At 39.3% G+C, this 27,436-nt stretch overlaps 1 protein-coding gene across 5 annotated transcripts; it reads left to right on the top strand.

Annotated features, from left to right (window-relative positions):
* The first annotated feature begins 56 nt into the window (after positions 1-56).
* On the top strand, positions 57-27,189 carry LOC117547889 (caldesmon-like). 5 transcript variants are annotated; one of them, XM_034218797.1, is made up of 17 exons: positions 57-84; positions 8,438-8,541; positions 12,031-12,153; positions 14,352-14,643; positions 14,726-14,767; positions 15,091-15,636; positions 18,731-18,766; positions 18,898-19,131; positions 19,222-19,347; positions 20,106-20,149; positions 20,258-20,336; positions 21,131-21,262; positions 21,345-21,470; positions 23,064-23,135; positions 23,248-23,263; positions 24,301-24,337; positions 25,657-27,189. In XM_034218797.1, the coding sequence occupies exons 2-15, from the start codon at positions 8,468-8,470 to the stop codon at positions 23,257-23,259; spliced, it is 1,938 nt and encodes a 645-aa protein (XP_034074688.1). In that variant the 5' UTR covers positions 57-84; positions 8,438-8,467; the 3' UTR covers positions 23,260-23,263; positions 24,301-24,337; positions 25,657-27,189. The 5 variants fall into 5 exon arrangements, 4 of the variants coding, with proteins under 4 accessions (XP_034074688.1, XP_034074687.1, XP_034074685.1 ...); XR_004569255.1 differs by lacking the exons at positions 23,248-23,263; positions 25,657-27,189 and adding an exon at positions 22,762-22,817 and having other exon boundaries at positions 24,301-24,317; XM_034218796.1 differs by lacking the exon at positions 23,248-23,263 and having other exon boundaries at positions 25,660-27,189.
* The last annotated feature ends 247 nt before the right edge of the window (positions 27,190-27,436 follow it).

Below are 27,436 nucleotides of genomic sequence, written 5' to 3'. Positions count from 1 at the left end.
GAGCTGCATGCTGTGCTTATAAACCTCTGGCTGCTCTCCCTCAGCTGATTTCCAGCAGAACAGTCCCTTCGGTCGATCAACCTGGTAAGTGTGATGATGATAATGTGTGATGCAGAAAAAGAGAGTTCATTTTGTTTACTTTGAGTGCCTAACGAATCAGAGATATGTGATGAGAGTTGTGCAGATAATTGCTGTGACTAAAACCTTGACGAGGGAGGTGCATGGCTTGTTAACGACTTTTAAATGTAACTAGCTGGATTATATCAGGAACAGCTGCTCTGAATAAACCTGACAATAAGGAAGGGAACCACTGGGAAACATATTTGACATGGGATTTAAGCTTGATTCAAAGGAAACTCAAGTTGACCTAAGCAGTAAGTAAATAATTCATAAAATCTACATATTGTGAATCTCAAATACATACATCTATTGGAGAACAATTAGAGATGTTAAAGGACTAAAGACAATGTTGAAATGTCTCCTTTATTCAAATGTGTGCACTGGCTTGAGAAACGTCACCATCAGTCATAGAAACAGCTGGCATCATGGCATGAAAATGTTTGTTTGCTGAAAATAGCTATAAACACTGAAGACAAAGCTGTCAATAGTTTTTTTCCTGTATAGTTTACCAAAAATACTGTCCCATGAGAACATTGCAACTGTTCTTTGGATTTAACTCTTTTAACCAAACATTCACAGTCTGGTGCAAAAAATGCCAAACTTGATTGATTGCAATAATATAAATAAATGGAGTGGCATTCAGCTCCTTCGTCAAGAGATTCTTGGGAAATATAAAGCTAGCATCAGTGAGTATATCTCTGAAGAGAGATCAGAATTGGAGGACTGTGTAAACTGAAATATGTTCATGCATTTGGCTGGCATATGCCTCTGCAATCTGTATCCTTGAGGCTCAGCACTTGTATCTGCTCTGTCCAACACAGCAGTAAATACTATAATTTGACCTTCTGATCTCCAGTTTTCTGTTACTCAAACATTGAGCAGACCTCTGGTTGTGGAAAGCTGTTTGGCGTGGTAGACATGCCAAGTCAGACTCCTATTCCTTAGATGGTATTGAAGATAAAGGCCTCAACCTCAGTGTGTGAGTTTATGACCGCAGACTCTTTGGGGACTGGAAATGTGTTTGGGTTTCCAGAGCATCCTCTCCCTTTTTGGGTACATGGAATCAAGATAATTGTTTGTGCCGTGAGAGTGAAAACAACAGATTTCAAGTGTACATAGTAACACACAGCCTTACAACAACAGTACTGACATATTTGACTGTGGATAAGTTATGTTCCCAATTTAAACGGCTGCATCTTGCACACACTAATGTCTGCTTTTTAAACAGTTTGAGTTCAAATGTATTTGTTAAAATTGTCCAGAAGAGGAACAAATAAACATAGATTTGGCTGCTATAATGTTTTTAGTCTGAGTACAATTGAGTCTTTGTGGCTTAAAAGCGTTGTGATTTGATAAAGAGGGGGGCTGTCAGCTCTTTAGTTTTACAGGTGGGACAATCTCAATAGGAGAGGAAATAGTTTTTCCCCAGAGTAAATTACAGGAGGTGAGTGTTAGTGGCTCTGACATTAATGGAGGCATTCATCAGTCTGTCATCAAATCTACATCGATGTGAGGAGAAACAACATTCCTTACATCAACTTGAATGATTTAGAAGTTGTGTTTATTTGTTTAAATGTCAAGCAGTTCCTATTCTACTGTGCAAACCCTATTCTAATACAAAAACCATAGTCACTTTCCTTATATCGACAGTATGGTTCTTTCTGTCTCCCAGTAGCATAATGGAAAAATGATTATTAGAAATCACAATGGAAACAAGTTATTCTTGGATTACCACTTTGTTTAGCAGCAGGTATTTCCTAGAGTAAACCATGCTCACTGTCCGTGGCCTCGCACCTTGCCAAGCAGGGACACTACAACTAACACTGCCTGTGTACTTCCTTAAAAGGAGGCCGAGTACAGCATCTCAGCTGATGGGATGCAGAATAGGGAGTGCACATAGCTGCATCTATTTCCATTGAGTCCCCAGTAGAGGATGTAACTTAGACTTAGACTTAGCTTTGAAATTGGATTAATTTTAGCCCCCTATGGCACTACACTTGATTTCAGACCAGACTCTTAAGTTGGTCTAATTGACAAAATAAAGCAAGCAAGGTACACCTGTCAGCTGTTGATGGACTGGTTGCTTCCTAATACAAAGCTGAGCTGCACAGTGAGTCCTGTTATCTCTGCATAGAGACGATAACGTGCTTCCAAATCTCCACTTTTCCAGTCAATTGGTCATGGACCACAAAACAACACACCCTCTTTTCAAACAAACTGTACACAAACATTGTAATGAGCTGCTGAAAAGGTCACCACTACAGTATGCTGTGGCTTGTAAACTGTGGAATTTGTATCCTGGACAGGGTCTTTTTCATACGTGACCATGTTTGGTCATGTGGAGAAAGCAGCTGTGGCTTTGTGATTGATTGCAAACGCCTCTCAAGAAACTGTTTATCTATTAGTGTGTTGAAGCACTTTCTTTATGTTTCAACAAGAACCTTGTCTGATTTTAGGTAGTATGTCTGACGTGACGACCTACATGTATATTTTGTACCATTAGCTAATGCTGTTATCAGTGCAATAAACAATGTCTTTACAACTAAGCAGTATTACTTCAAAGGTCAAATAATGTACAGTACATGTTCATATGTTACTCTCATTACGCTATGTACCTACAGCTGGTGAAACACTACCATTAAAACTTAAAGACAGCTGTTGGCCTTTGAAATCTTTACTAGAATCAATTGTAACATTTTGTAAACAGTATTTGAGAACAAATGATTGATTATGATGGAGTCACACATGCTTTATCTAACTAAATACTTTTATTGTCCTTTTAAATTAAACACATCACACTTCAATAGGTCAGGATCTCGAACGGAGGCTTCAAGAGACTGGTACTGCCCAATAAATAGTCTGGCGTATAATCCCCTGTAAAATGGCAATATATTAATGTTACACTTTAATTAACAAACAATATAAAATGTGTCAGTGAGCTCTAGCTGTTGGGTGGATCTTGTGACCTTAAGACATGTTACCAGTTCAAGTGCTAAGCTAATCATCTGCTGATGGTAGTTTAGTATTTATTGTAAAAACCTGGGTGGTATCAATCTTTTAATCTGGAGGCAGATGCAAAAAACGGAATATAAATATACATTTGATCATTTATTTTTGTATTGTAATTGTTTCAAGATAGAGAAAAAGACAGCTGATCAGTTTTAATATCCATTTATTTCCTAGACTTTTCCTGATAGAAGATGTGAGGCCTGCACCGCGTCAAATCAAATGTAAATGCATTAGAAACGGTCTTTAACAGAACATAAAGCTTTCATCGTTCTTCTTTTTTGATGTCTGATTAATACAATGAGAAACACTCAGAAAGGACGCCATCATCGAGCCAGTAATTACATGGCCAGACAATATACAAAAAGCACATGGTGTGTACACAATGCTGGGACGAATAAAGACACTACGAAGTGCCATGCAATTGATGGAATGATGGGGCTTTGAGTAGGAGGCTTTTAACTTTTGAATGGTTTACAAAAGACCGCTAATGTCGTATTATACTTAATATAACCTTTAGTGGACCACTTGAGGAATTCTCAGTCTAAATCTTAGATGGCTTCAGAAACAAATTACTCAAATGTGGCCTTACTTTAAATTAAATATTTGTAATGGATAACACTGGTGTTGAATTCCTCGAAAAGTAAACGGTTTCTTTTTTAGAGCCTTTCCTATAAACACAAATGATGGGTCATCTAGTTAACTTGAGTATTGTACAAAATATGGTTCATAAATCAACAACTATCATATGAGTCATTGAACTGTTTTTGATCTTTCAAATTACAGACATCACATCATATAACACATCATATTATTTGCTAGTCGATCTCCCTAAATTTACCAGAGACTTGCTTTCAGTAGACTCCCTTAAATCAGCTTTTTTGACTTTGCAGCCGTGGCCAGAACCAGATTATTGCTCTTGAACATACTCCAGGTCTAATCTTCATGTAAGAGTTGTGGAGATTTGAGCTGAGGTTTTGCTCTTTGAGTGTGAGTTTAAATAATTGTGCTTTATGTGACATTTTAGTGTGTTAGCAACTGAAAAAAACAGTAATATTTATAAATAGTGTCTGGGCAGAATTGTTCATCCGTAAACCAATGACAAGTTTCCAGTTGCATGAGAGCAGGGTGACCCCACAGAGATATTAAATTATAATTAAAAAAAAGTGCTGAACAAACTTTTGATGCTATCAGAAGGGACAGCTTACCCAGATGAGACAAATCCGTTACTGACGTGTGAATGAAAAACTGTCCTCGGCATCAGTCATGTAGGAATGACTTGTGAACATGATTCCAACAAGACCCTAACAACCTATACCACGCTGTGCAAATACATATATAAGGAGATAGCATCTTGAGCTTTGGACCATTGAAGTGCTTTTTCTGTGTCCCGAGTGGGTGCAGGCAGACATTTCTGTCTAAATTAAAAGGGGGGCTATGCTTTTACATTTGGATTATATCAGCGCATGAATAATTCACACACCTCTAATCTATACAAATAAGCTGCCTGGTGACTGATGTGACAGCTGTAGTGTTGAAGTGATTATAATTCAGTGTGTGTCTCTTTGTGTGTATCCACGTTTATGAACAAAGTGGAAGGGAGAGAGGTATTTGTGTATAGCTGCCAGAGTGGTGAGTTTTTTAACTTTAGAAATACAGAACTTCGCCGGCACTGCTGGATCCGGGCCAATCCAAACAGGCCTGGATCACTGCTCTGACATGTCTGTGAGCTGTTAGCCTGCAGGTCGGCTCCACAGAGTGCATATTGCTCAGGAACAGACCAGCCTTTGTCATTAATTGGTCCCATACAGCAACAGCAGAGAGGCAGTGATGGATACCAGTATGTCTCATGTTTGACTGAGAGACGAATTATGGGTAATGTTTTATATCCATGTCCTTTTTATATAAACTTTAGGTATTGTCCTCATTTTATATCCAGCAGCTGCAGAAAGCATATGTTAATAGGTGCATTATGAAAGGTTTTATTAACCTAAAAAAAGGAGAAAAAAATGGATAGTAAAAGTTTAACAATAACAGACTAGATGAGTTAAACTTTGTAAATGAGTTTGTAACTATTATAAACACAAGCCTTTTTAAACTATTAAGGAGTATATCAAATATGAACTAGTTTATTGCAAGTGTTTAAAAAGGCCTTATAACAATGTGTTTATGATCCTGTAATTAAAACTTTTATAGTCTTATTTAAAAGCAATTTATACAAATAAGTAGAATTACTTTTTGTGGGAAGATTAGGAGTTATAAAGCCCCTAATATCTATTTACCCCTTATTTAAAGATCGTTATATAAAGAGTTACTGATGAAGTGATGGGACATTCTAGTTGCCAATGTCTGTTATTAGGAGCCACACATAAGGGGCCACACGTTACCCTTGACTTGATAGTTGACTGGTGTTGACTTGCTGTTTCTCTGCTGTAAAGGTGAACAGAGATCACATAGCTGGAATACCTCCTCTAGCTTCGCTTTGACGGACACTTTGTGAAATGATGAGGGATGTGAGGGGAGGAGGGGGAGAGCTGTTTTTAACACCTGCATCTCGCCTGCAAATATGTCTAAGCTGCCACAACACATTGTACACACCAATAATGTACTTACAATTCTGATTGTAAGAAGGCAGAGATGTAATTCTGAGACCACAAACTGAGTGATTGTATCTTGTTTTGTTTTTTTGCATTTGACTGAATACCAAATTTCAAAGCAATCAAACCAACTCAAAACCAAAAATGTTAATGTGGCCTTAAGTCAGGCACAAAACAAATATATGAGATCAGTGTCTTGCAACCATCAATGTTCATATCACAATATTTGTATCGCAACTGTACTAAGAGATGTTCAAGTAGACACTAGACAGTCTCACAAAAACCTATCCTCTGGACCCAGAATGATCAACCAAATGTCATGCTAATCAATTCAGTAGTTATAAATCTCCGTTCCTGGACATTACAGATCATTATCATTATTTTATTTAACAACAACCTCACCAAACCTTTGAATATGTGAGTTTTGATAAATCACTTTCCTGTTTTCCAGAGAAAATATGTGTTTTTTAATTTATTTAACCAGAAAAAAAAGCATTGAGATAAAATCTAATTTACAATGCTGACCTGGCCAAGAAGGCAGCAGCGTTACACATAACACATAAGACAAACATATAAAATACAGGGAACATAACTAAGAAAACAAAAGACGAAAAAGCAGTCACTGCATTGTGCACATTAGGACAGTAAGAAAGGTGCACTACTTATTACTGCAAGAGCAGCTGGTGGTAAGGACCTCAGACAACTTCAATTTAAAACATGCTATTGAGACAAGTGTCCTCAGTTTTAGGCGTGATTGAAGGTCATTCCAAGACCAAGGACCATAATAAAAAAGACTCCTTTTTCCAGCTTCAGTCCGCATGGCAAGTACCTGGAACCGTATCCAGGCACTGGATCTGAGGTTGTAAGAGTCACAAACTGGAGCAAATCTGGCACAAATATACAGTGGAAGCTTACCTAAAATTGCTTTATACATTATTAAAAACCAGTGCTGCATCCTACGCATAGTAAGTGAGGACCATCCAGTTAGGCTATACAGTTTTCAATGATGATTTGTGTAAAAGAGTGTCATCCTTTTCCAGGAAAGCTCTGAACTGTCTTGTTACCCATGTAGTGGATGTTTTGGAAAAGGCCTCTTATGGTCCATTCTGTTTGTAAGCCTTTTGACTGTATATGGTGCCGGCCAATGTAAAACCTAAACGAATGACCGACTGCTCACTGCTGATAGGCTCCTCTTCAGATCTGAAGATACAAAAGGATTATATCTAAGTGTCCTGCCTTATGACGCTGTATATACATATTATCGCATGTGTAAGTGCTTAGGACATACATATGGCATGTATGGTGCACTAAAGTGAGGAGAGAAAACACACTGACGATAAATGTGAGCCAAAAACTGTTTTTAGGACAGTGACTCTAGGATTTCATGGTCTTTCTTAAAGCAACTGGGAATATAACTCCTACCAGTGCAGGCATAAATACAGATGAACACTACTTAAAGGCTTTGAATTGTAGATTGATTGGTGTAGATGTACAGTGAAATAAATACACTTTGGAAGCCTTGATTGTTATTTTCGTTGCGCACAGTTTGTCCTGTCTGATGTCAGAGGGATGTCCTGGAATTTCAGGAGACCCCCACTAAACAATAGTACACAGAGTTAAGGGTTCACTTTTCATGAATGATTGGGGCTATCATATCGGTCCAGCCTCTCCAATTCAAATAAAGCTGTCTTTTGAATGTAGCTGCCTGCCACATGGATACATGGGCCTCAAACTCGTCAGTTAGTTTGTTTATTTATTGATCAAGACAAATACTGTAAATAAAAGGATGAGACAAACACAACTCAAACCAATAATTAATTTCAAAATGTTGTTAAAATTCACCTTTCATCTTTTTCTATCAGTTTTCAGTCTTTGCTCAGTAAGACAGCAGAGCTATCTTTACATATGTCTACTTAGAAAACTCGAATTAAATCAAATGATTTTTGACCTGTGGTTACGAGAACCTAAACGGACAGGTGCTTGAGTGGTTTATTGGTTCATGTAAGATCAATTATGGATTTCACATTTGGTGGCAAACAACCCTTCAGTACATCAGACATAAAGAGAGAAGCAGGATGAAACAAGGGAAACCGTTTGAGAGAGTCTGAAGATAGAGATCAGGGAGGGGAAAGTGGGAGAGAGCAGGAGGAGGGAGGCTGAGAGAGAAACAGAGGGGAGCAGTGAGGCAGGCGTTTCCTTTTCTGGTAGTTAAAGTCGCTGTAAGAACAAGCAGGAATTCTTTGTGCTGCAAAAGGGTTGAGATATAATCCAGACTGTAGATGTTGATATATGACGAGAGGGGAGACACCGCTGTTCACGGACTAAACTCCAGCTACTGCTAAGGTAAACCAACAGCAGACACTGTAGTGTTTTATGTTTTTCTGCCCATGTCATAAAGCTGTCTTGGGTGGTCCCCTATCCTTTGATGTGTCACTGATTTTGAAATGACTTCAGTATGGTTTTTCTTTATCTTGAGGGTTTGTTTCTTCAAATTAAAGCTGTGAAATGACCATGATGTGAACTGAGATTCATCTAATTGTTGTTGAATCCCAATATACAAAATAATTGCCATATGCATCAACTTTCAAGCATGTCTTTCTTCTTGTGAAACAATGATTATCATGATTGCAAAATAAATAAATTGATGAGTGATTTTTTTGACAGTCAGATTGTCCCAAATTCATCACCCATGATATCGTAAATGTGTCTTTCAGTGAGAAAGTGAAGATAATCTTCTTGGCATCATGGACAATGACTTTGACCGCCGCATGGAGCTGAGGAGGCAGAGAAGGGAGCAGATGCGCGTTGAGACCGACAAGTGAGTTATCCATCTAAGAGTGAATTTTGTGAAAATAAAAACATACAAAAGTACACATTAATAGACATGCAAACTGAAACAAAAAAGACTCAACATCTTGAATTAAGCCTCATCAGATTTTGGCAGTCTGACTTAAACCTGATACATTTGCAGCTTCAGGAAATTGGTTAAGAGTTTCAAAATACTTAAGAACTTTTTCCTCTAATCATGCAAAGTCAAGGAGATAGATTGAGGCTTACCGATTGTTGTTGAGTTTCGCATTTCTGCATGAGGGAGGGTGCCTGTGTGTCTCCACATGGAGCAGAACGTAGCAGACAGGATTGATTGGGCGATGACGCCTTAATGATCTCCCTTTTCACTCATCAGAGCCAGGCTGCTGTTTGATACTCCCCGCTGTCTCCCTCCCTCTCTCTCAGAGAAATATTAAAGTCCCGAAACAGATTTATTGCCGATCTCCACTCTGTGGGTGTAAAGTTGTAAGTTTGACTCTGTTAAGAGTATCTAATAAACGCATAAGAAGTTAAGAACACAAGGAAAATGACCTGCAAATATATGAAACTCTAAAAGAATGCAGGTACATGAGGAAAACTCAATCTGTGTGTCTTTAAAAGTTTCCCCAAATACAATTAAAGGTTTCATATTAACACGTGTTGGTACCGTACCTACCAGGATCTCAATTATCCTTTTTGTTTGAAATAATACTATTTTCATGAACTTTTTTAATTGAGAGACGGTTTGGTTTAGTCCTGTAATTGGATTTTTTTTTTTTAAATAAAGAATATCCTACATTTTTCGACTTTTAAGGGATTCAAGTAACACATAATTTTCTAGCCGTTCAGAAGTCACTTGCTGTCTTATCAAATGTCCTATCAGAGCTGCAGTGGAAAATAAGGCATTCCTTGCCATTTTCTCACAGTCCTGCAGCCAGCTCTGCCAACAGTGCCAACCCGGCTGCTCGAGGAAATGCTGCAGACACTGGAATGTTTTCAATGCCAATTTTATTTCAGCTTGAGATATTCTGAACACTTCAGACTCAAAGTTACAGAGAGTAAAGTTGTTAGCCAAGAAGCTGTCATTATATCAGTCCAAACCATTTATTATGTCTCATGAAAAGTAACTGCATTATTTTGACGGCTCTCTCGCAGCAGACCTCCAGCTTTAGGTGGAGTAATATCTATTTAAATTACTTCCTCAATGGTTTGCAGGGATTACCCATGCAATGCCAGGGAAACCATTGCCTGAGGATTTGTTGGATTTCTGCCTCGTTGGATTCTGTTTGAAAGACAGAAAGGACTCTTGTGTTTCTCACCACCTCTCCCTCCAACAACATCTGTAAATCATTGTGTTGTGGATTGAGGAAGAGCAGAGGGAAATAATACCCATGCTCTATCAATGGGCCATGTTACACTCTTTCCATGCCTCATAAAGCCTGGCAATGCTTTACGAGGAAATCTCACTGTGGGTCTGATCACAGTTTGAGGAAGGTCAATGGCAGGATATAAGCACATGAGCAGGATTTAAAGAAGATGACAGGAAGGTAAAGGGGTCATTCCTAGCATTCGGTGCCATTTCAGCTAGGGTATTAAAAAAACAACATAATTTTCCATGTTTTTTTAATTTAATCTGAATGATGGCTTGTTAAAGTATAAGAAAAATATTTTGGTCAAGCTCAGGATATTATGTTTAAAACATAACGTCTTTTTGTACCATCCCGTTACTGTGTGTCCACCCTGTTACTGTGAAAAATAGTAACGGTGGACATTTTATGCTAAACTTGGCTATTGCTACATGTGTGATGATAATCAAGCTAGCACTTGGTGACTGACAACAGAAACATATATTTGATAGATATATTCACCATATTTTCTAAATGTAAAACAAATGATCAGTTCCACTAAAAATGAGCATAACAGGGTGGACATGTTATGCTTTAACAGTTAAGTTCTTTAAAACATTAAAAAAACGTTGAAGGAAGAATGCATACACTCTGCTTCTTGTATCCTTCTTCTTCTTGAGTCATACAAATAGTAGAATAGTAAAGGGGCGTGTCCAGAGGGATTCAAATCAGAGTAACAGGGGGGACCAAACAAGGGACTCACACTTTATTTTCAATAAAAATGAATTAATAACAACAATTTCAATTTGGTGAGGAATATTAGCAAAAGGGTTATACAACAGTGACAAAAATGTAGAATTTGTTTGTATTTCTTTGATTTATTTTTGTATATCTGTTACAGAAGTTGAGCAAACATGATTGGGGACACAGCAATTTGGCCTACTTGTGCTAAAATCAGAGTAATTATTTAGAATTGTGAATATCCTGGCTGAATAACATTGTTGCTTTATGATAGAGGGTATACACATTTAAAACCAAGCTTTAAAAAAAACAAGCATTAGACCTTTTAAATATATGATATAATGTGGTGGGGACCTACATGGCACCGAATGCTAGACTTCTTTGTCTAATATTGGTGATTTTGTCATCATCAACCTTTATTTGCCAGCACTGTCTCTGTCTCTGATTACATGTCTTTCTTAAATTAATAAATGCCAAGGTGGTCTTTACTTTTAAGAGCTCTCAATTTTTTCGAGGTGACATTTTTTATCTCAGGTCTTATGAGGTAAGGACAGTGTGGCTCATATCGATCCAAACCTAAATGTGGGTGGTCTCTTTCACAGAGTCATGTCATGTGTATATTTTTTGATTGCTGTTCAGGTCTCTAAAATGTCTTAGAATGAATGATCTGACTTATATACACAAACATACGGAAGAGTATTAGGGCCACATAACAAATTTTTTTGTGAGGATTTGAAAAAAAATATTATTTTTTTTGTTCTGAGAAAAAAGTCAGAATTCTGACTTTAATCTCAGAATTCTGACTTTAATCTCAGAATTCTGACTTTTTCTCAGAAAAAAAAAACATTTTTTTTTTTGGGAGAAAAAAGTCAGAATTCTGACTTTAATCTCAGAATTCTGACTTTTTTCTCAGAAATACCGGTAACTGTAGAACCAGCTTCACTGCGATTTACACATTGCAGTAGGCAACAATGGAGGACGTGAGTGCATTTCTGCGCGCCAGAGGGGTCCAAGAGGAAACCATAATAAGTCATTTTACAACCATCTGCAATGTGTAAATCGCAGTGAAGCTGGTTCTACAGTTACCGGTATTTCTGACTTTTTTCTCCCAAATAAAATGTTTTTTTTTTGTTCTGAGAAAAAAGCCAGAATTCTGAGATTAAAGTCAGAATTCTGACTTTTTTTCTCCCAAAAAAAAAAATGTTTTTTTGTTCTGAGAAAAAAGTCAGAATTCTGAGAAAAAAGTCAGAATTCTGAGATTAAAGTCAGAATTCTGACTTTTTTCTCAGAACAAAAAAAATAATATTTTTTTTCAAATCCTCAAAAAAATGTTTTATGTGGCCCTAATCCTCTTCCGTACATTTCAGTTGTTTAATTTAAGAGGAAAAATATATATAAATGTGATATTTCAGGCCGGATTGCGCTAATGATGATGATGAGGAGGAAGCTCGGGAGCAAAGAAGACGAGCGAGAGAGGAGAGGAAGAAGGTGACGAAGGAGTCGGGAGGCCCTGAAGAAGTGATCGACACTAACAGGTAGCCTGATATGTGGACAAATGTCCTGGCTAGAAAGCAGATGAGGGACAGAAAGTGTATTTAAACTGTGTAGTGTGACGAACCAGGAAAAATAAAGGCAACATTTATAAGGCAGTTAACAAACTCTAAAACATAGCAGGATATTTTCTGTTGGAAAGGAGAGAGGTGTTGCCGGGTGGAGATTTCTGCCTCTGAGCTGGGTGGATTTACAGGTTGCTGCCCTCTGTACTTGATTATCCTCAGCTATGTTCAGAGCCGAGAGCCTGTTATAAAGGACTTACTGGGCAGAAATATATCCCAACAGTTTGGTGTGGCTGTTAAATGTAAACTATGTCACTTGACTTTATAGTATTAGTAATACATTGATATTTGACTGCAGCTTTGACAGATCTGCTGCCGCTACGCTACGTTAGCTGTACACACTGGTACACAACAGCGTTGCTAGCTAGCCATGCTAAACCAAGCATCCGTACAAAAAAAGCTGCTTAGTGCAGTGGTGAAAGTAGCAGCCTGATTAAGTGATTTTAACTTTATTAAAGTGATAATAGTGATAGTATAATTTTAAGTCATTTGTACTTTACTTGAATCATTAATGTTTATGCTACGTCACATTTCTACTCCACTACATGTTTAGGGGAGAGTGGGGTAAATTGAGCCATTTATTTGTTATGCTGTCCTCTAAGCAAGGAGAAATGACACATAGTAAAAATGAAAACACACATCTATAAGTCAGGATGTCTCCTATCAATGGCAATGATAATAATTAATATTTTATCAAGGGCAGTGAAAATATTACTTCTTAAAAAAAAAAGTCTTGTGGCTCAACTTGCCCCAGTGTAGGGGTAAGTTGATCCAGGTCAGGGGGTAAATTGAACAACTGTTCAAACCTGGGCATACCTACAACAAATCTTAAAGGTAACTATAAACTATAAATAACAAACCAAATACAAGCTTAGTTTTTCAAATATTTTTAATATACATTTCGATTGAATTGATTGATTTTTTTTTAACATGTTAAAAGGAAAAGTAATCATACAAATGGTGATACAATTTCATATCTTACCAATCAAACACAGGGTAAATTCAACTTTAAATGTAGCATACAATGAGCTCTTATTATCAACTTGGCCTACTTTCATTCATTTCTCCATTGAAAAACTGGCTCAACTTACCCCATGGCCCATGGTTCACTTTACCCCATAGCCACCATTTTAGAAAAAATAGCCTAGCATTAAAATTCAGTCATCTTTAGCTTAATGATTCACATGGTTTAATACGCTGCCAACACATCAACATATACAATATATGTGTTTGAACCTGGATACTTTTTTTTTTACATGACAGCCGATATAGCTGACATCTAGAACATTTACTTTGACAAGCAAAAAACGTTTTTTTGTAAAAATGTTTACTTACCAGACCACAATGAGCATCTCTCTTTCACAGGCAATGAGAAATGGGTGGAGCTTGCATAGTTTCTGGTCACGTGATTACAACTATAAGGTGTTGCCTGGTTACAGGGGGTGGTTCAATTTACCCACTGGCTCAACTTACCCCCTTCTCCCCTACACAAATATCGTTTATTTACTTTATAACTTGAATTCCTTTGCAGATTTAGATTTTTATACAGAATATAGTTAATCAATATATTGTGTTCTAGATACCCAGCACTTAATGCATTCATTATTCCATCCATCCATCTTCTCCCGCTTATCCGTGGTCGGGTCGCGGGGGTAGCAGTTCCAGCAGAGAGCCCCAAACTTTCCTTTCCCTGGCCACATCAACCAGCTCTGACTGGGGGATCCCAAGGCGCTCCCAGGCCAGCGAAGAGATATAATCCCTCCACCTGGTCCTAGGTCTACCCCTTGGTCTCTTCCCAGCTGGACGTGCCTTGAACACCTCCCTAGGGAGGCGCCCAGGTGGCATCCTAACTAGGTGCCCGAACCACCTCAACTTAACTGCATTCATTATTCAATATTATTTATTATTTCCATGATAATCAACAAACTCTGACAAATGAACAGCTTTAGAGTCAAGACAGAAAATATGAATATCCAATCATAGACTTGGCAAGTGGGTACACTTGATGAGACAGAACATTTGATACAAATCTGGATTTGCAGACTCAAATTTGTCTAAAGTTACATTCCCGGCTCCACTGTTTTCATCAATTTCAAGTGAATTTCCACTTCTTACAGTGTGACGGAGTCCTCCACCTCAGGCGATGCTGAAGGTGCAGACGATGCTGAAGGTGCAGACGATGACCAGGCTCTGCTGGAGCGCCTGGCCAAGAGGGAGGAGCGCCGGCAGAAGAGGATGAAGGAGGCCATGGAGAGACAGAAGGACTTCGACCCCACCATCAGCACCACCAACGGCACTGACAGCGCACCGGAGGAGGAAGAGGAGGAGAAACCAGCTGAAGGCAAGGTGGCAGACACTGATATGAACTCCTGGAGAAAAGAGGAAGAGGACAATCAGGAAGAGGAGACGGTAAAGTGAAAAATATGCAGATTTCAATTTGGTTTGGGTTGAGATTATTCTGGTTTCACTTATTTATTTATTTTCTAAACAGGAATCTGTTGAGGAATCAAGAACAGTGAGCATGGGAAATAAGGTAAGGTCTTTCTGCAACCTTCATTCTGTTGATTGAAATGCATTTATTGACATTTTACTTTATTTGATCAGAATCAGAAACGGGTTTATTGCCAGGTAGGTTCACACATACGAGGAATTTGACTTGATGTCATGTCGTGCATACATACTATATAAAACAAAACAAAAATCTTTAAGGACACTGTAATAAAATATAGTTAGATAGTAATAAAATAAAGCAGTAATTTACAGCGAAATGGAATGCAGTGAGTTATAGAATATGAAATAAGAAATATGTGCAGTAAGCAGTTTGAACATTGTGTGCATTAATGTAATGCATTATAGGAGGTGATTGAGGAGAAGGTTGCAGCAACAGAAGAAGAGGAGGAGCAGCCCGATTCAGGAAAGAAGGATGCTGAAGAGGAAGCTGTTCCTGATGTCGACAAAGAGGAAGAAGAAAGACAAAGGAAAGAAGAGGAAAGGGAGCAAATAGAGAAAGAAGAAAAGCTGAGGATAGAAGCGGAGGAAAGGCAAACCAGGGAAAGGGAGGAAACGCTCAAAAGAGAGGATGAGGAAAGGAAGAAGAGGGAAGAGGAGGGGAAACAACAAATAGAGATGGAAGAGATGCTGAGGAAGGAAGGAGAAGGAAAACAGAGAAAAGAGAAGGAGGATAAGATGAAGAAAGAAAAGGAGGAAAAACTAAAAAAGGAGATGGAGCAAAAAAATAAGAAAGAAGAGGAGGAGGAAAAACGCCAGAAAGAGCTGGAGGAGAAGAAGAAAAGGGAGGATGAGGAAAAGCAGAAGAAGAAAGAGCTGGAGGAGAAGAATAAGAAAGAAGAGGAGGAGAAGAGGAAAAAGGAGGCTGAAGAGAAGAAGAAGAAGAAAGAGGAGGTATTTATGACATTTTTTACATTTCATTTTCGTTTATTTGAACAGGGACAAATAAATGAACATTTCAAACAATTAATGCTCTTTAGGTCAGTGCCACTTCCATTGTTTTTGTTTCTAATCAAATCCAGCAGGCGGTTATGCCCTCAGTAGCCCATAATTGTGCACATATTGAGGCTATTGCTTCACAGATCAAATTACAATGTCTTAATAACAAAGTGCTGATCAGAGCTGGTTGTTTTTTACGCGTTCATGTTTCATTTAATCTAATCGTTTATTTGAACAGGGATAATACACATTAATGAACACTTAAGACAAATAATGCTTCAAGTGTAAATATGCCGGATTTTTAGCTTTGAGCTAATTTCCATCTGCAGTCCCTCACATACAACATATAAGAACATGACATTTATAAAGATAGCAACAAATAATAATAATAATAGATTTAATTTGTTAGCGCTTTTACAGGTGCTAAAAGACGCTTTACATATATAGTGAAGAGAAAATAAAATAAAGGAACAACAAATAAATATATAGTTAAAGTTAAAGTCAAATAATCCAAAAACAATCACACATTAAAAGCCAGATTGAAGAGGTGAGTTTTTGTGAGTTTTTTGAAGGTGGTGAGGTCAGTGCAGTCTCTGATGGGTTGTGGGAGTGAGTTCCAGAGGGAGGGGGCAGCGACGTAGAAGGCTCTGTCCCCCCAGGTCCGGTGATTGGTGCAGGTGGGGTTGGCTTCTGATGAGCGGAGGCAGCGGGAAGGGGTGTGGTGGTGCAGCAGGTCTGTGAGGTAGGGGGGGGGCCTGATTGTTGAGGGCTTTGTGAGTAATGAGGAGGACTTTGATTCTTTGACGGACGGGGAGCCAGTGGAGGTTCTGGAGGACGGGAGTGATGTGGTCTCGGGAGCGGGTGTGGGTGAGGAGGCGGGCAGCAGAGTTCTGGATATGTTGGAGTTTATTGAGGAGGTTGGATGGTATGCCGTAGAGGATGCTATTGCAGTAGTCGAGTCGTGATGTGATGAATGCATGAATCAGGGTTTCAGCAGCAGAGGAGGAGAGTGATGGGCGGAGACGAGCAATGTTTTTGAGGTGGAAAAAGGCGGTCCTGGTGATGTGATTGACGTGGTGGTTGAATTTGAGCTGACTGTCGAAGATGACTCCGAGGTTGCGGATGTGAGGGGGGGAGATAGAGTGTGGCTGTCAATGGTGAAGTTGAAATTCTGGATGTCTTTGATACGGGATGGGGGGCCGATGATGATGATGTCTGATTTGGCACTGTTCAGTTGGAGATAGTTTGTTTGCATCCATGCTTTTATTTCTGAGAGACAGTTGGTGAGAGTGGAGTGTGTTGTGGGGGTGATGGTTTTTGTTGAGATATAAAGTTGGATGTAATCGGCGTAGCAGTGAAATTGAAGGTTGTGGCGACGATTTATTTTGCCAAGGGGGAGCATGTAGAGGATGAAGAGGAGGGGGCCAAGCACCGAACCCTGGGGGACGCCTTGGGACAGAGGAGCAGTGGAGGAGGTGCAGTTGTTGATGTTGATAAACTGATGTCTGTCGGTGAGGTAGGATTTCAGCCAGGAGAGTGCAGTGTCTGTGATGTTGAGTGATGATTCGAGGAGGGACAGCAGGATGGCGTGGTTGATGGTGTCGAATGCTGCGGTGAGGTCAAGGAGGATGAGGATGTTCAGATTGCCGGAGTCAGAGGAGAGGAGGAGGTCGTTTGTGATTTTCAGAAGAGCTGTTTCGGTGCTGTGTTTTGATCGGAAACCGGATTGAAATGGCTCAAAGAGATCATTGGAGCTGAGGTGGGATTTAAGTTATGAGGCAACGACACGTTCAAGTATTTTTGACAGAAAGGGGAGATTTGAGATGGGCCGGAAGTTGGACATGATGTCAGGTGTGAGTCCAGGTCTTTTGAGAATGGGTGTGACAGCAGCCAGTTTGAGAGAGGGGGGAACTGATCCAGATCTGAGGGAGGAGTTAATGATGGTGGCGATGAGTTGGGAGATGGCAGGGAGGCTCTCTTTAACAAATTTGGAGGGCATTGGATCAAGTGTGCAGGTGGAGTTCATTCCAGTCATGAAGTCGGACAGTTGCATGGGGGTCACAGGGGAGAAGTGGGACAGGGGCCGTGAGGTGAAGGGGGGGAGCCAGGAGGGGAGGTGGGGGGTGCTGATGAGGGTGTCAGATTGCTGTAAATGTTGCTGATTTTAGTTTGGAAAAACGAGAGGAAGGAGTTGCACTGTTCGGTGGTGAAGGATGAGGTGGCGTTGTCACAGGGTTTGAGAAATTTGCTGATGGTGGAGAACAGACGCTTGGGGTTGCTTGAGCCAGACTGAATGAGTTGTGAGTAGTAATTAGACCGGGCTGCTTTGAGTGCATTACTGTACATATATATGTAAATAAATACATGATATGCAAAAAGGGCAAGAGCAGCATACACAAGTATTTATGACATGGCAGTACAATATAGCAGCAATGACATATAAAGTGCAAGAGAAGATAAAAGAGATACATAAAGTGCAAGAGGAGATACCCCTGTGTTAAAGTGCATTTAGCGGTGATTACACGTCTGTTTGTTTCTCAACCATTCTTTGAGTTGACCTTTAAAACTATTGAGAGTGGGACAATCCCGTATCTCAGTTGGGAGGCTATTCCACAATGATCTGCCTTTAATGGAAAGGACATTTTGTCCAAAGGTAGTCCGTCTGCGGTGGACTTCACAGTCTCCTCTGGTTTCTGTCCTAGTGCAGCGTCCAGTGTGTTTTTTGCGGATGAATTCCCCTAAGGGAGGGGGGGCAGTCCATGTAAACATTTATTAAAAAAAACACATACTTTTAAAAGACTTAAAATTGTCAAAACTCAAGAAATTGTGTTTTTCTTAACTTCAAAAACCTGGAAATAGTTGAATAAAAGCTTGAATGTTCCTGTTTTGAGTCCTAATGCTTTAGATTGGTCAACACTGAAGGCTCACAGTTGAAAGATATTTGCGGCATGATGTTATTTCTTAGTATACTCACAGATCACATGCATTGGATGGCTTGTTTGCTACATGATGTGAGTTTTTAAAATAATGTCCTCTCTCTGTTTTGAAGGAAGAGAAACCAAAGAAATTTGGATTTAAGGACAAGGTAAAATCATTTGTCATATTCATTCATTTGCAACTTTTCATCCTGGCAAATGTATTTATTTACATGTTGTAAATAATATGATCTGTTTACACACTAATATAGATATATTGTTTACTTCTCGGTTTTGACAGAACGAACCCGCCAAACTGAACACAGGACTCTTTGAGAATAAACTGAAGAAAACAGAGAAGAGCCGGCAAAACGAGGCGGAGAGCGAGGATCTGGAGAAGATGAAGCAGAAGACGCAGGGCGCAGAGGCAGCGCTGGAGGAGCTGAAGAAGAAGAGGGAGGACAGGAGGAAGATCATAGAGGAGGAGGACAAGCAGAAGAAACAGCAGCTGGAGGACAAGAAAGCCAAAGAACAGGTGAGGATGGATTTTACACATCATATCAGTGAAATACTCCACATTGGATACCATTTGGGTTGTGACCGAAACCTGTGTTTGTTGTTACAGGAAGAGAGGAAGAGGATGAAGGAGGAGATAGAGAAGAGGAGGGCAGAGGCTGCAGAGAAGAAGAAACAGAAGGAGGAAGAGTCTCCAAATCCTGTGTTTGCTATCACTCCCAAAGGCTCCTCAAAGGTGAGTTTGGGAAAGAAAGTCACTTCTAAATGCTTTGACTACAAAAAACACAATTGTATTTACTTCCATTTTTGATTGGGATGGAGTCAGACTTCTCTATACTTCCCAACACTGACATTTGGGGAAATACATTTATTTCAAATTATTGTTGATGAAAGAAAATATCTTTCTGAAATATTTTTTAAATATTCCATGAAGCTGTGCTTGTGTTCTTAGTTTATAGCATTTCAGTTCTCATTTATTTCCATCAATATGTCAGATATGTTGGTATTTCATATTGTTGTCTCCAAGTGTAACACGTTTTGGGGTCAAATGTGTTTTTTCTTCCATTGTTCCCATTTTAAATCCTCTAATATTACTCATGTAATGTTGGTTGACAAGTATAAAAGTGAACTGGCATCTTCGCTGTACTCCAATGTGGTTGTTTTTGTATGACTGGGTAATGTTCTTGCCGGGTCATTTCAGAGGAATGTTGAGAACTGTGTGTGTAAATCTACGAGCACACGGCAGGTATAATTCATTTTGACCAGCAGTTCTCAGTCGGTGTGCACTTGTGTATCCTGGCTCCCTCTCAAAGATCAGTCACTCAGGCTTTAAGTGAGCACAGAGAAATCTTCCCAGGGACAGACTGCTCTGCCTCTCAGTCAGAGCGTCTCAGAGACAGGAAGGATGCCAGGGCAGCTTGACCATGTCAGTATGTATTTGTGAACATCAACCAAAGACTGCTTTATAAACTGAAACCATGCTGTTCTGTACAGATCGGGGCAAAGGCAGAATTCTTGAGCAAATCAGCCCAGAAAAGGTGAGCCATACCTTTTCTGGCATATATTTTACAGTCAAATAAATAACTCATAAACAAGACACTTTTATTACTCCACACCAATGACCCATTTGTTTTTCATCCACACAGCACCACAGCCAGAGCGTCTCACTCTCCAATTGTGTCCAAGATCGGCAACAGAATGGAGCAGTACAACTCTGCCATCCAGGTGAGACTCATGATGCACTTTCCTCAGGACAGGAGTGCTTAGAGAAGTACTCAAAGCCTTAATTTAACTAAATACAACAGTGAAAATAGTCTATAACGTGAATTTGAAGGTGTCGTTTTATCAGCAAAATGTATCAAAGCATCAGAGGAAGTACTTGTTTTCCACATAAGAAAAGCCCACTGTAACTCTAGATACATGTATACTATAACATTATGACTGTATTTGACATCAGTGTGTTAGAAACCTTTCATTGCTGTAGTTGGTTGAGGTACAGTTGGTTTTAAGATCCGAGATGATTAATGAAATGAATTAAAAGGAAGAAACATAAACATTCCATCTTTTGTAATAGTTTAATAATTGAAATGACATAATTAGAAAACAGTTGAAAAGCAGACAGTTAGAAAGTGTAGAGAATAAATCTGTCTTTGGTTTAAATGATCATATTTCATAAGCATACATAAACACACAAACATAACAACGTTTTTGTATTTGTAATACTCAACAATGCATTTGTATTGTATAATCATGTTAATTGTTTAATGTAAAACCTTAATCTATACGGTTATAGTAACTAAAGATGTCAAAAAGTATTAAAGTACAATTGTCGTTCATTTCTCTTCAAAATAGTTGATAAGTATGAAGGAAGACAAAATGAAAAAACTCAAATACAAGCACATTCAAATTGTACTTAAATAAAGTTCTCGATTAAAAAGTTACTTTCCACCATTGACCCCCAGTCAATGTAGCAGTTGTCCTCATGTCAAAGTAGTAAAATCCATCCTCTACTTCCACAGGGAAACAAAGACGTGAAATCCCCCAAGTCTCCGATGGCAGATATTCCTACAGGAGGAGCTCGCAGCATGAAGAGCATGTGGGAGAAAGGAAACGTCGGGGGCTCCTCTGAAAGTCCAGCCCCCGCCAACAAAGTGAGAGAAAGACACCAAGAGGGGAGGACAGAGAGATTTACTGAAGTGTGAAGTGAGTAGTTGAAATGTCTCTTTTCCCCAGGATCTGGCTGGCATCAAAGGAGGCGTGACTGGACGTGTCAACAGTTGGATGGCAAAGCCTCCGGAGGCGGAGAAGACAGCAGCACCTGCACCTGCACCAGCAGCAGCAGCAGCAGCAAAGCCAGCCGTAAGGCCTCATAAATCCTCCTCTTTGCACGCACAGACACTCTATTGTGAATAAGACACCAGTGTTACTTCAAAAGAGTAATCCGTTGATATTCTGCACACGCTAATGTACTCATTTGCACATCAACAAGCCAATCTTTTGTTGGCTGCGGGCATTATATATATATCTGAGAAGTTTGCTGCCTGGAGTCTAGTGACACCACATGGACAGTTTCCTTCACAACATCTGCAACTAAAGCCCCAACTCTCTCTGTGTATTATTCTTGACATGATGTGAAAGTTTTAACACATGTATTTTAGCCTAAACATGTGGAAAATCATCGGGTAGAAGACTATTATACTCTTATTGTTGGACAGTCGAACTACAAAGTTGAACAGTGTGTGTGTGTGTGTGTGTGTGTGTGTGTGTGTGTGTGTGTGTGTGTGTGTGTGTGTGTGTGTGTGTGTGTGTGTGTGTGTGTGTGTGTGTGTGTGTGTGTGTGTGTGTGTGTGTGTTGTGTGTGTGTGTGTGTGTGTGTGTGTGTGTGTGGTGTGTGGTGTGTGTGTGTGTGTGTGTGTGTGTGTGTGTGTGTGTGTGTGTGTGTGTGTGTGTGTGTGTGTGTGTGTGTGTGTGTGTGTGTGTGTGTGTGTGTGTGTGTGTGTGTGGGGTTGCTGAATGCCAACATGCCTCCTTGCAATGCCATTTCTTCATCGCTCCATACGTCAATCACTTTATTATATTACAGCCGTTACAGACCAGACACCTACTTTTAAACAGTCCACTTTAGCTCAAAAACTATGTTTGAATCTCTCAGTCACTCCATGTTTAAAGTCTCCTTCAAGCAAGGGCAAATGGTCATACCCTTCATATTTTGTCCCACCCAAAGACATTGTGATGCTTCTTTTTTTTTACAACATTGACAAAACAACAAAAGTATATAGAATACGTTTGTTTTGTATTTTATGGCTTGGAAAAACAAACGATTCTTGTCCCTTGGCGGACACTGTGTCCCTTTCTTAAAGTAGGACACCAGCTGCTGATCCCACCAGGTCTTCTGGAGACATTATGTCCGCATGCAGGAGCATTGCTGAATGACGTGTGACATTGTTTTAACGTCAAATTTACGACCAAGATATCTCTAGTGTCAAACGTCTTGGCCAGCAGCAGAGAAGTGGTTGTAACCTTGGTGTCACTAATGCAGCAACACCTCCCCCTGATGGCGGGAAGCTGCACAGCAGACTGAAGACTTTCATCTGTTTTCTCTTTTCTCCTGCCTTTCTTTTCTCATTCATATTGCACAATTGTTTCTCAGCTTTCCTCACTGAAACTTCTCCTGCTGCGCTTTGCCTGCTCTTCAAACGGGTGAAGGTACCATTTTGCACACAGTTTACCATAAATACTACAAACCTTCAGCATTATAATAAAAACAAAACAAAAAGTAATAGTATAATTCTGAGGTTCTTAATTTGGATATTTATTCATTTGCACTCCACTATGTTTACTGAAAAGCTTTAACATACTTTGCAGATTCCGATTGCTTGTAACAAGAGTATTTCTACACTGTTGTGTTGGTGCTTAAGTAAAGGATATCGTGTTGGTTCTTTTTTGGGACAGGAAGTGAAACCAGGTGACATCGGTAACAAGCGTGGCATGTGGGAAACCAAGAAGAGTTCCACACCTGCAAAGGTAACACACTCACACACTCACACACTCACAGTCACCCTGTACTTTGAATAATTCGAGGTGTTAATGTTTTAAAGGCTTTACAGTGAAATGTTCCTGTGTTTGCTTTATTCAGTCCTCCAAATAGAAAGGTGAGTGAGCTAATTTCCCCATCTGTGGTGGCAAAACACAATGCACGTTCCACAGGCACAGAGTGGTTGATTTGTGTGGTGTTCTCATGGTGTTTCAACATGCATGAGAAGGTCAATGTTGCCAGATTGGTCAGTCGGTCAATAATAATAAGTCATCTTCTTTTTTTCTAACTTTGCAGGTAAAAACTGTTCTGATTTGGTTGTGTTGGATTACTGTCATTCATGAAACTGCACTGTGCACAGCTTTAGGACAACATTGTCATTGAGTGCATGTGCTTATGATTGAACACTGTGTTTGATGTTTCTCAATTCATTTCTTCATGCGAGAGTTTCTCACAGCATACAAAGAAACGTATCTGATACATGTGGAATACATCAAGCACATTTGACTGTTTTTTTAAATTGGGTTCCTTATAGCTTCAATTAAGTGAAAAAGCTGTTAATCCCAGAATAAATGGATTGATTTCTGACACCATCAACTGATAACATTAGGCAATACCAAATATTTGGTTTACAGAAGTTGTCGTGGCTTCCTTCCTTGTCTTTCCATCAAGCCACTCGACGCCTTAAACAGACAGTTCTAACTCGCTTCTTTCCTTTTCAATTACTCACAGTTTGAAGAGTTGCTTGGTTAGATGATGTTGCGATGTGTTTGCTCAAAATAAAATAACAAACTTGTGCACATGCAACAAAGAAAATAGGCCTTTACAATATTCAAAAGAAATAAGCAAAAATAAAATAATAAACAACTTAGGTATTCTTTCTTTCTTAATAATACTTATATAACTTCATAACTTAAAGGGTATTTGTAGGATTTGTACGTGTAGTACGTGTAGTACGTGTACGGTTAAAACTGTTCCTCGACGGCGTCTCTCAAACAGGTTGCCCATCACTGTGGCTTTAGTGCAGGCGCCGTGGGAATTGTAGTCCTTTTATAGTGCGTTGACTACAGACGTCACAATTAGGTGGCCTTTCTTATCAAATCTAAATACTGGCTCTAGTAGAAGTTGTTGACCTTTTCCCCTTTGTGTTTACAGCTGGCAGCTGGAGTCAAGAATAAGTTTGTCACCAATGGTAAGTTTCTGTATTTGTAAAATAAATGGTGTACACATACTATACAGTATAATGATATAACACTGAAAGAAACCATTCTACTGCATAATACATACATTAACTATGACACATTAAAGGAATAGTTTGATATGTTAAGAAACACTTGTTGACTTTCTGTCCAAGTTTAAATTAGAAGATCAATACCACACCCAGATGTGAGATTGGTGTCTCTTTCGGACAAGAAAGCAAATAAGCTTATGTACAATTTTGGAGGTATTTCACTAGTTTGTTCATATTTGGTTATTTCTATTTGTACTTAATGAAGAACCTGACAACTTCTTCCATCACAAACTGTTAATGTGCACATACTTCCTGTTAAACCAGGGTTTATTTTGATCAGTGCTGGAGGAAGCAGAGTTGAGATGAAATGGGAGGGGGTCGGGTCGTGACGGATTTATGTCCCGCTGTGGGCTCATAACCACCACAAGCCACCAACCTGCCTTTGCGCCAGAGTAGCTGCTCACTGTAAATCAAATCTGCTGCGGGGGATTTTTGGGCATAGGCTCAGCTCTGTGGCACTGAGGTCTATATTTAAAAAAAACCTTCACCCTGACCTTGTTTCCCAGTTTAAAGAACCTTCCAGACTCCTAGGATTGCTGTCGTGTCTTTGCCGTGCACTGTTCACCCGCTGCCACCTGGGCTGTCCAACGCTGCGTTGTTTGCGAGTTGTTAAACATACCAGAGTGCAGCTGCTTGATTTTCACATTACAACCGACTGCTCAGGAGGATTACTAACCGTTTAAGCAGCAAATCGGGCTCCATCACCTGGCTTATTCCCTCAGTGCTGGTGATAAAGACATCACATGTGCATCAAAAGGGCAACATCCCCTGGTGTTAGTAGGGTTAAGCTGTCTTTGTTCTTCGTGCTCAAAAGTCTCACTTCTTTTGACTTTAAGCACTCAAAGCTTTAGCCTGAGTGTGAACAATAGGAATGGAAAAGTGTTTGTCGAGTGTCAGCTCCCACCCTAAATAGCGATCCTTGTTTGTAACCTCTCCACTTCTTCATCTGAAATAGACCACTGAGGAATGAAGTAAAGGGCAAATGACAAAGTTATAGCTTTCAATCACACGGACAAGTGTCTGAGTAAGACTCTGATGTGCAAACACGTGCACATACAGCATATGCATGGCGAAGAATGGATGTAAGAGCATTTATTAACAGCCCTGACTAAGCCTATTCAACACCTCATAACATGTGAGAAGCAATGCAGTTTTAAATGAAACACTGACGTATGCATTTACTTACAGCTCTTTAATGTCTGTCTATTTCTCTCTTTCAGCAGGTGTAAGACCCTAACCATTTATATCAAGTCTCATCCGACCAAACACAAGGCTATGCAACTGTATGTGCATCCGTTTACCTTCGACAATCCTGCTTTCCGCATGAAGTTCACACCAAAATGAGGAAAAGACAAGAGACCAGGATGAGTGATTCCTGCATCAAAGACTCCAGAGACGTTTCCTCAAACATTTTTTACAAATGTTATCAGACTTCACTTGATTTGAACTCAGAAATTCCAAGAGGTTATAATTAGTAAGGGTTTTCAGGACAAAGAACCACATGTTAAACGCTTCTAGTAAATGGATTTTGTAGTATCCATTCTTTTAATCAATGTTACATACTTCAGATCGCTTTTAAGCCAGCTGATCTTATTGTCATGTATTGCCAATATAGCTCAAACTAAATCATAAGCAATTGTGTTTTATTGTCACTATTTTGACTCCATGTGATAACCAAGGCTGTTGAATGTTCATCTCACCGCTTGGGTTTGAGTATCCTTCCACTGATATGGATGTTTGATGATTAGCCTGTATTTAAGATAGTAATTTGTACCGCATGCTAATAAGGCAACTCTTATCAAGGGTTTATAAGTAGTAGCTAAAGACATCATTAATTATTGTCAGTACTGCTGATAATATCAGTCATGATAACAGAACAGGTTTTTGGGTTGCCAAGCTATGATGATTAACTAATGTTTTGGCCCTATGGATGCATGGCCTTGAAAACTATTACATGGATTGAATGTTCCCTAAGAATAGGTTGTATTGTCTTCCCCAACCTTGCATTTACTGCTATCACCAGCTAACTTTTTACACAACTTGAGTTTATGACCAAATACCTATTCCCATTAAAACTGTGCCGTAGGTTACTACTGTTTACTTCTGGACCAAAGTTCATTTAACAACAACAACAAGTTAACATTCAAAAGTTTGATTGATTATTGTTTTATATTTATAACTTCAGACTTGATGACTTACTGATAAATAAGAACCATTAGTAACACAGTGTATTGACCCTTATTTTAAAGAGTGCCTTATTATTATTAGATGGTACCAATACGTCTCCCACCTCAGCCCAGAAGATAATATTGCTACACAGTGTGCAAGCAGTTTAATGTTTCTGTCAACCACACTTGGGTTTGTTTGTTTACTTTTTTATGACTTGTGTTTGTATAAAAATCACAGTAATGTGTAACATGAGCACAAACAAAGTCTATGAATACGTGTGTAAGAGGATCTGCACCGTAACAACTATTCAGTGACCAAATGCAATTCTGCAGCTTTGCTTTTCCTACATGCCACTAACAGTTTATTAGCATTGGTTTGTAACAGTGATAAAGGTTTGTAAGACAATGGCAATATGCACTCTGCTTTAACAATGCCTGTAATGCCTTTAAACGGTACCCTGGTGTTCCTGTCAGTCAACCACACAATCCTACCAAAATCAATTGTCAGAGGTGGATGGCTTCATTCTAATGTTTGGAATAAATGTTTGTTCTTGCTTCAGCAATAAAAAAAAGATCAATAATAAAGCTTTATATAGTTCTGTTGCTTTGTTCTACTGATCCGAGGAATGTTGTTTCATGTCGCCTCTAAAAACTTGTGAAATTATTATGGAGTGTTGAAATATGTAACGCTGGTGAAAGCTTGAATGGAAAAGTGACATTTTTGGGAATGTGTGTGTGTGTGTGTGTGTGTGTGTGTGTGTGTGGTGTGTGTGTGTGTGTGTGGTGTGGTGTGTGTGTGTGTGTGTGTGTGTGTGTGTGTTGTGGTGGTGTG

The sequence above is a fragment of the Gymnodraco acuticeps genome, unplaced genomic scaffold (genome assembly GCF_902827175.1).
Source record: "Gymnodraco acuticeps unplaced genomic scaffold, fGymAcu1.1, whole genome shotgun sequence".
Classification (NCBI taxonomy): Eukaryota; Metazoa; Chordata; class Actinopteri; order Perciformes; family Bathydraconidae; genus Gymnodraco; species Gymnodraco acuticeps.
This window is presented reverse-complemented; position numbering and strand designations above follow the sequence as displayed.

What these genes read in the sequence shown, in the direction of transcription:
- LOC117547889 (XM_034218794.1), top strand. Translation starts at nt 8,468, where the DNA reads ATGGACAATGACTTTGACCGCCGCATGGAGCTGAGGAGGCAGAGAAGG. An exon ending in AATTTGGATTTAAGGACAAG is followed by an intron (nt 18,767 to 18,897) that starts GTAAAATCATTT and finishes CGGTTTTGACAG; the next exon opens with AACGAACCCGCCAAACTGAA. An exon ending in CAGCAGCAGCAAAGCCAGCC is followed by an intron (nt 21,471 to 23,063) that starts GTAAGGCCTCAT and finishes TTTTTGGGACAG; the next exon opens with GAAGTGAAACCAGGTGACAT.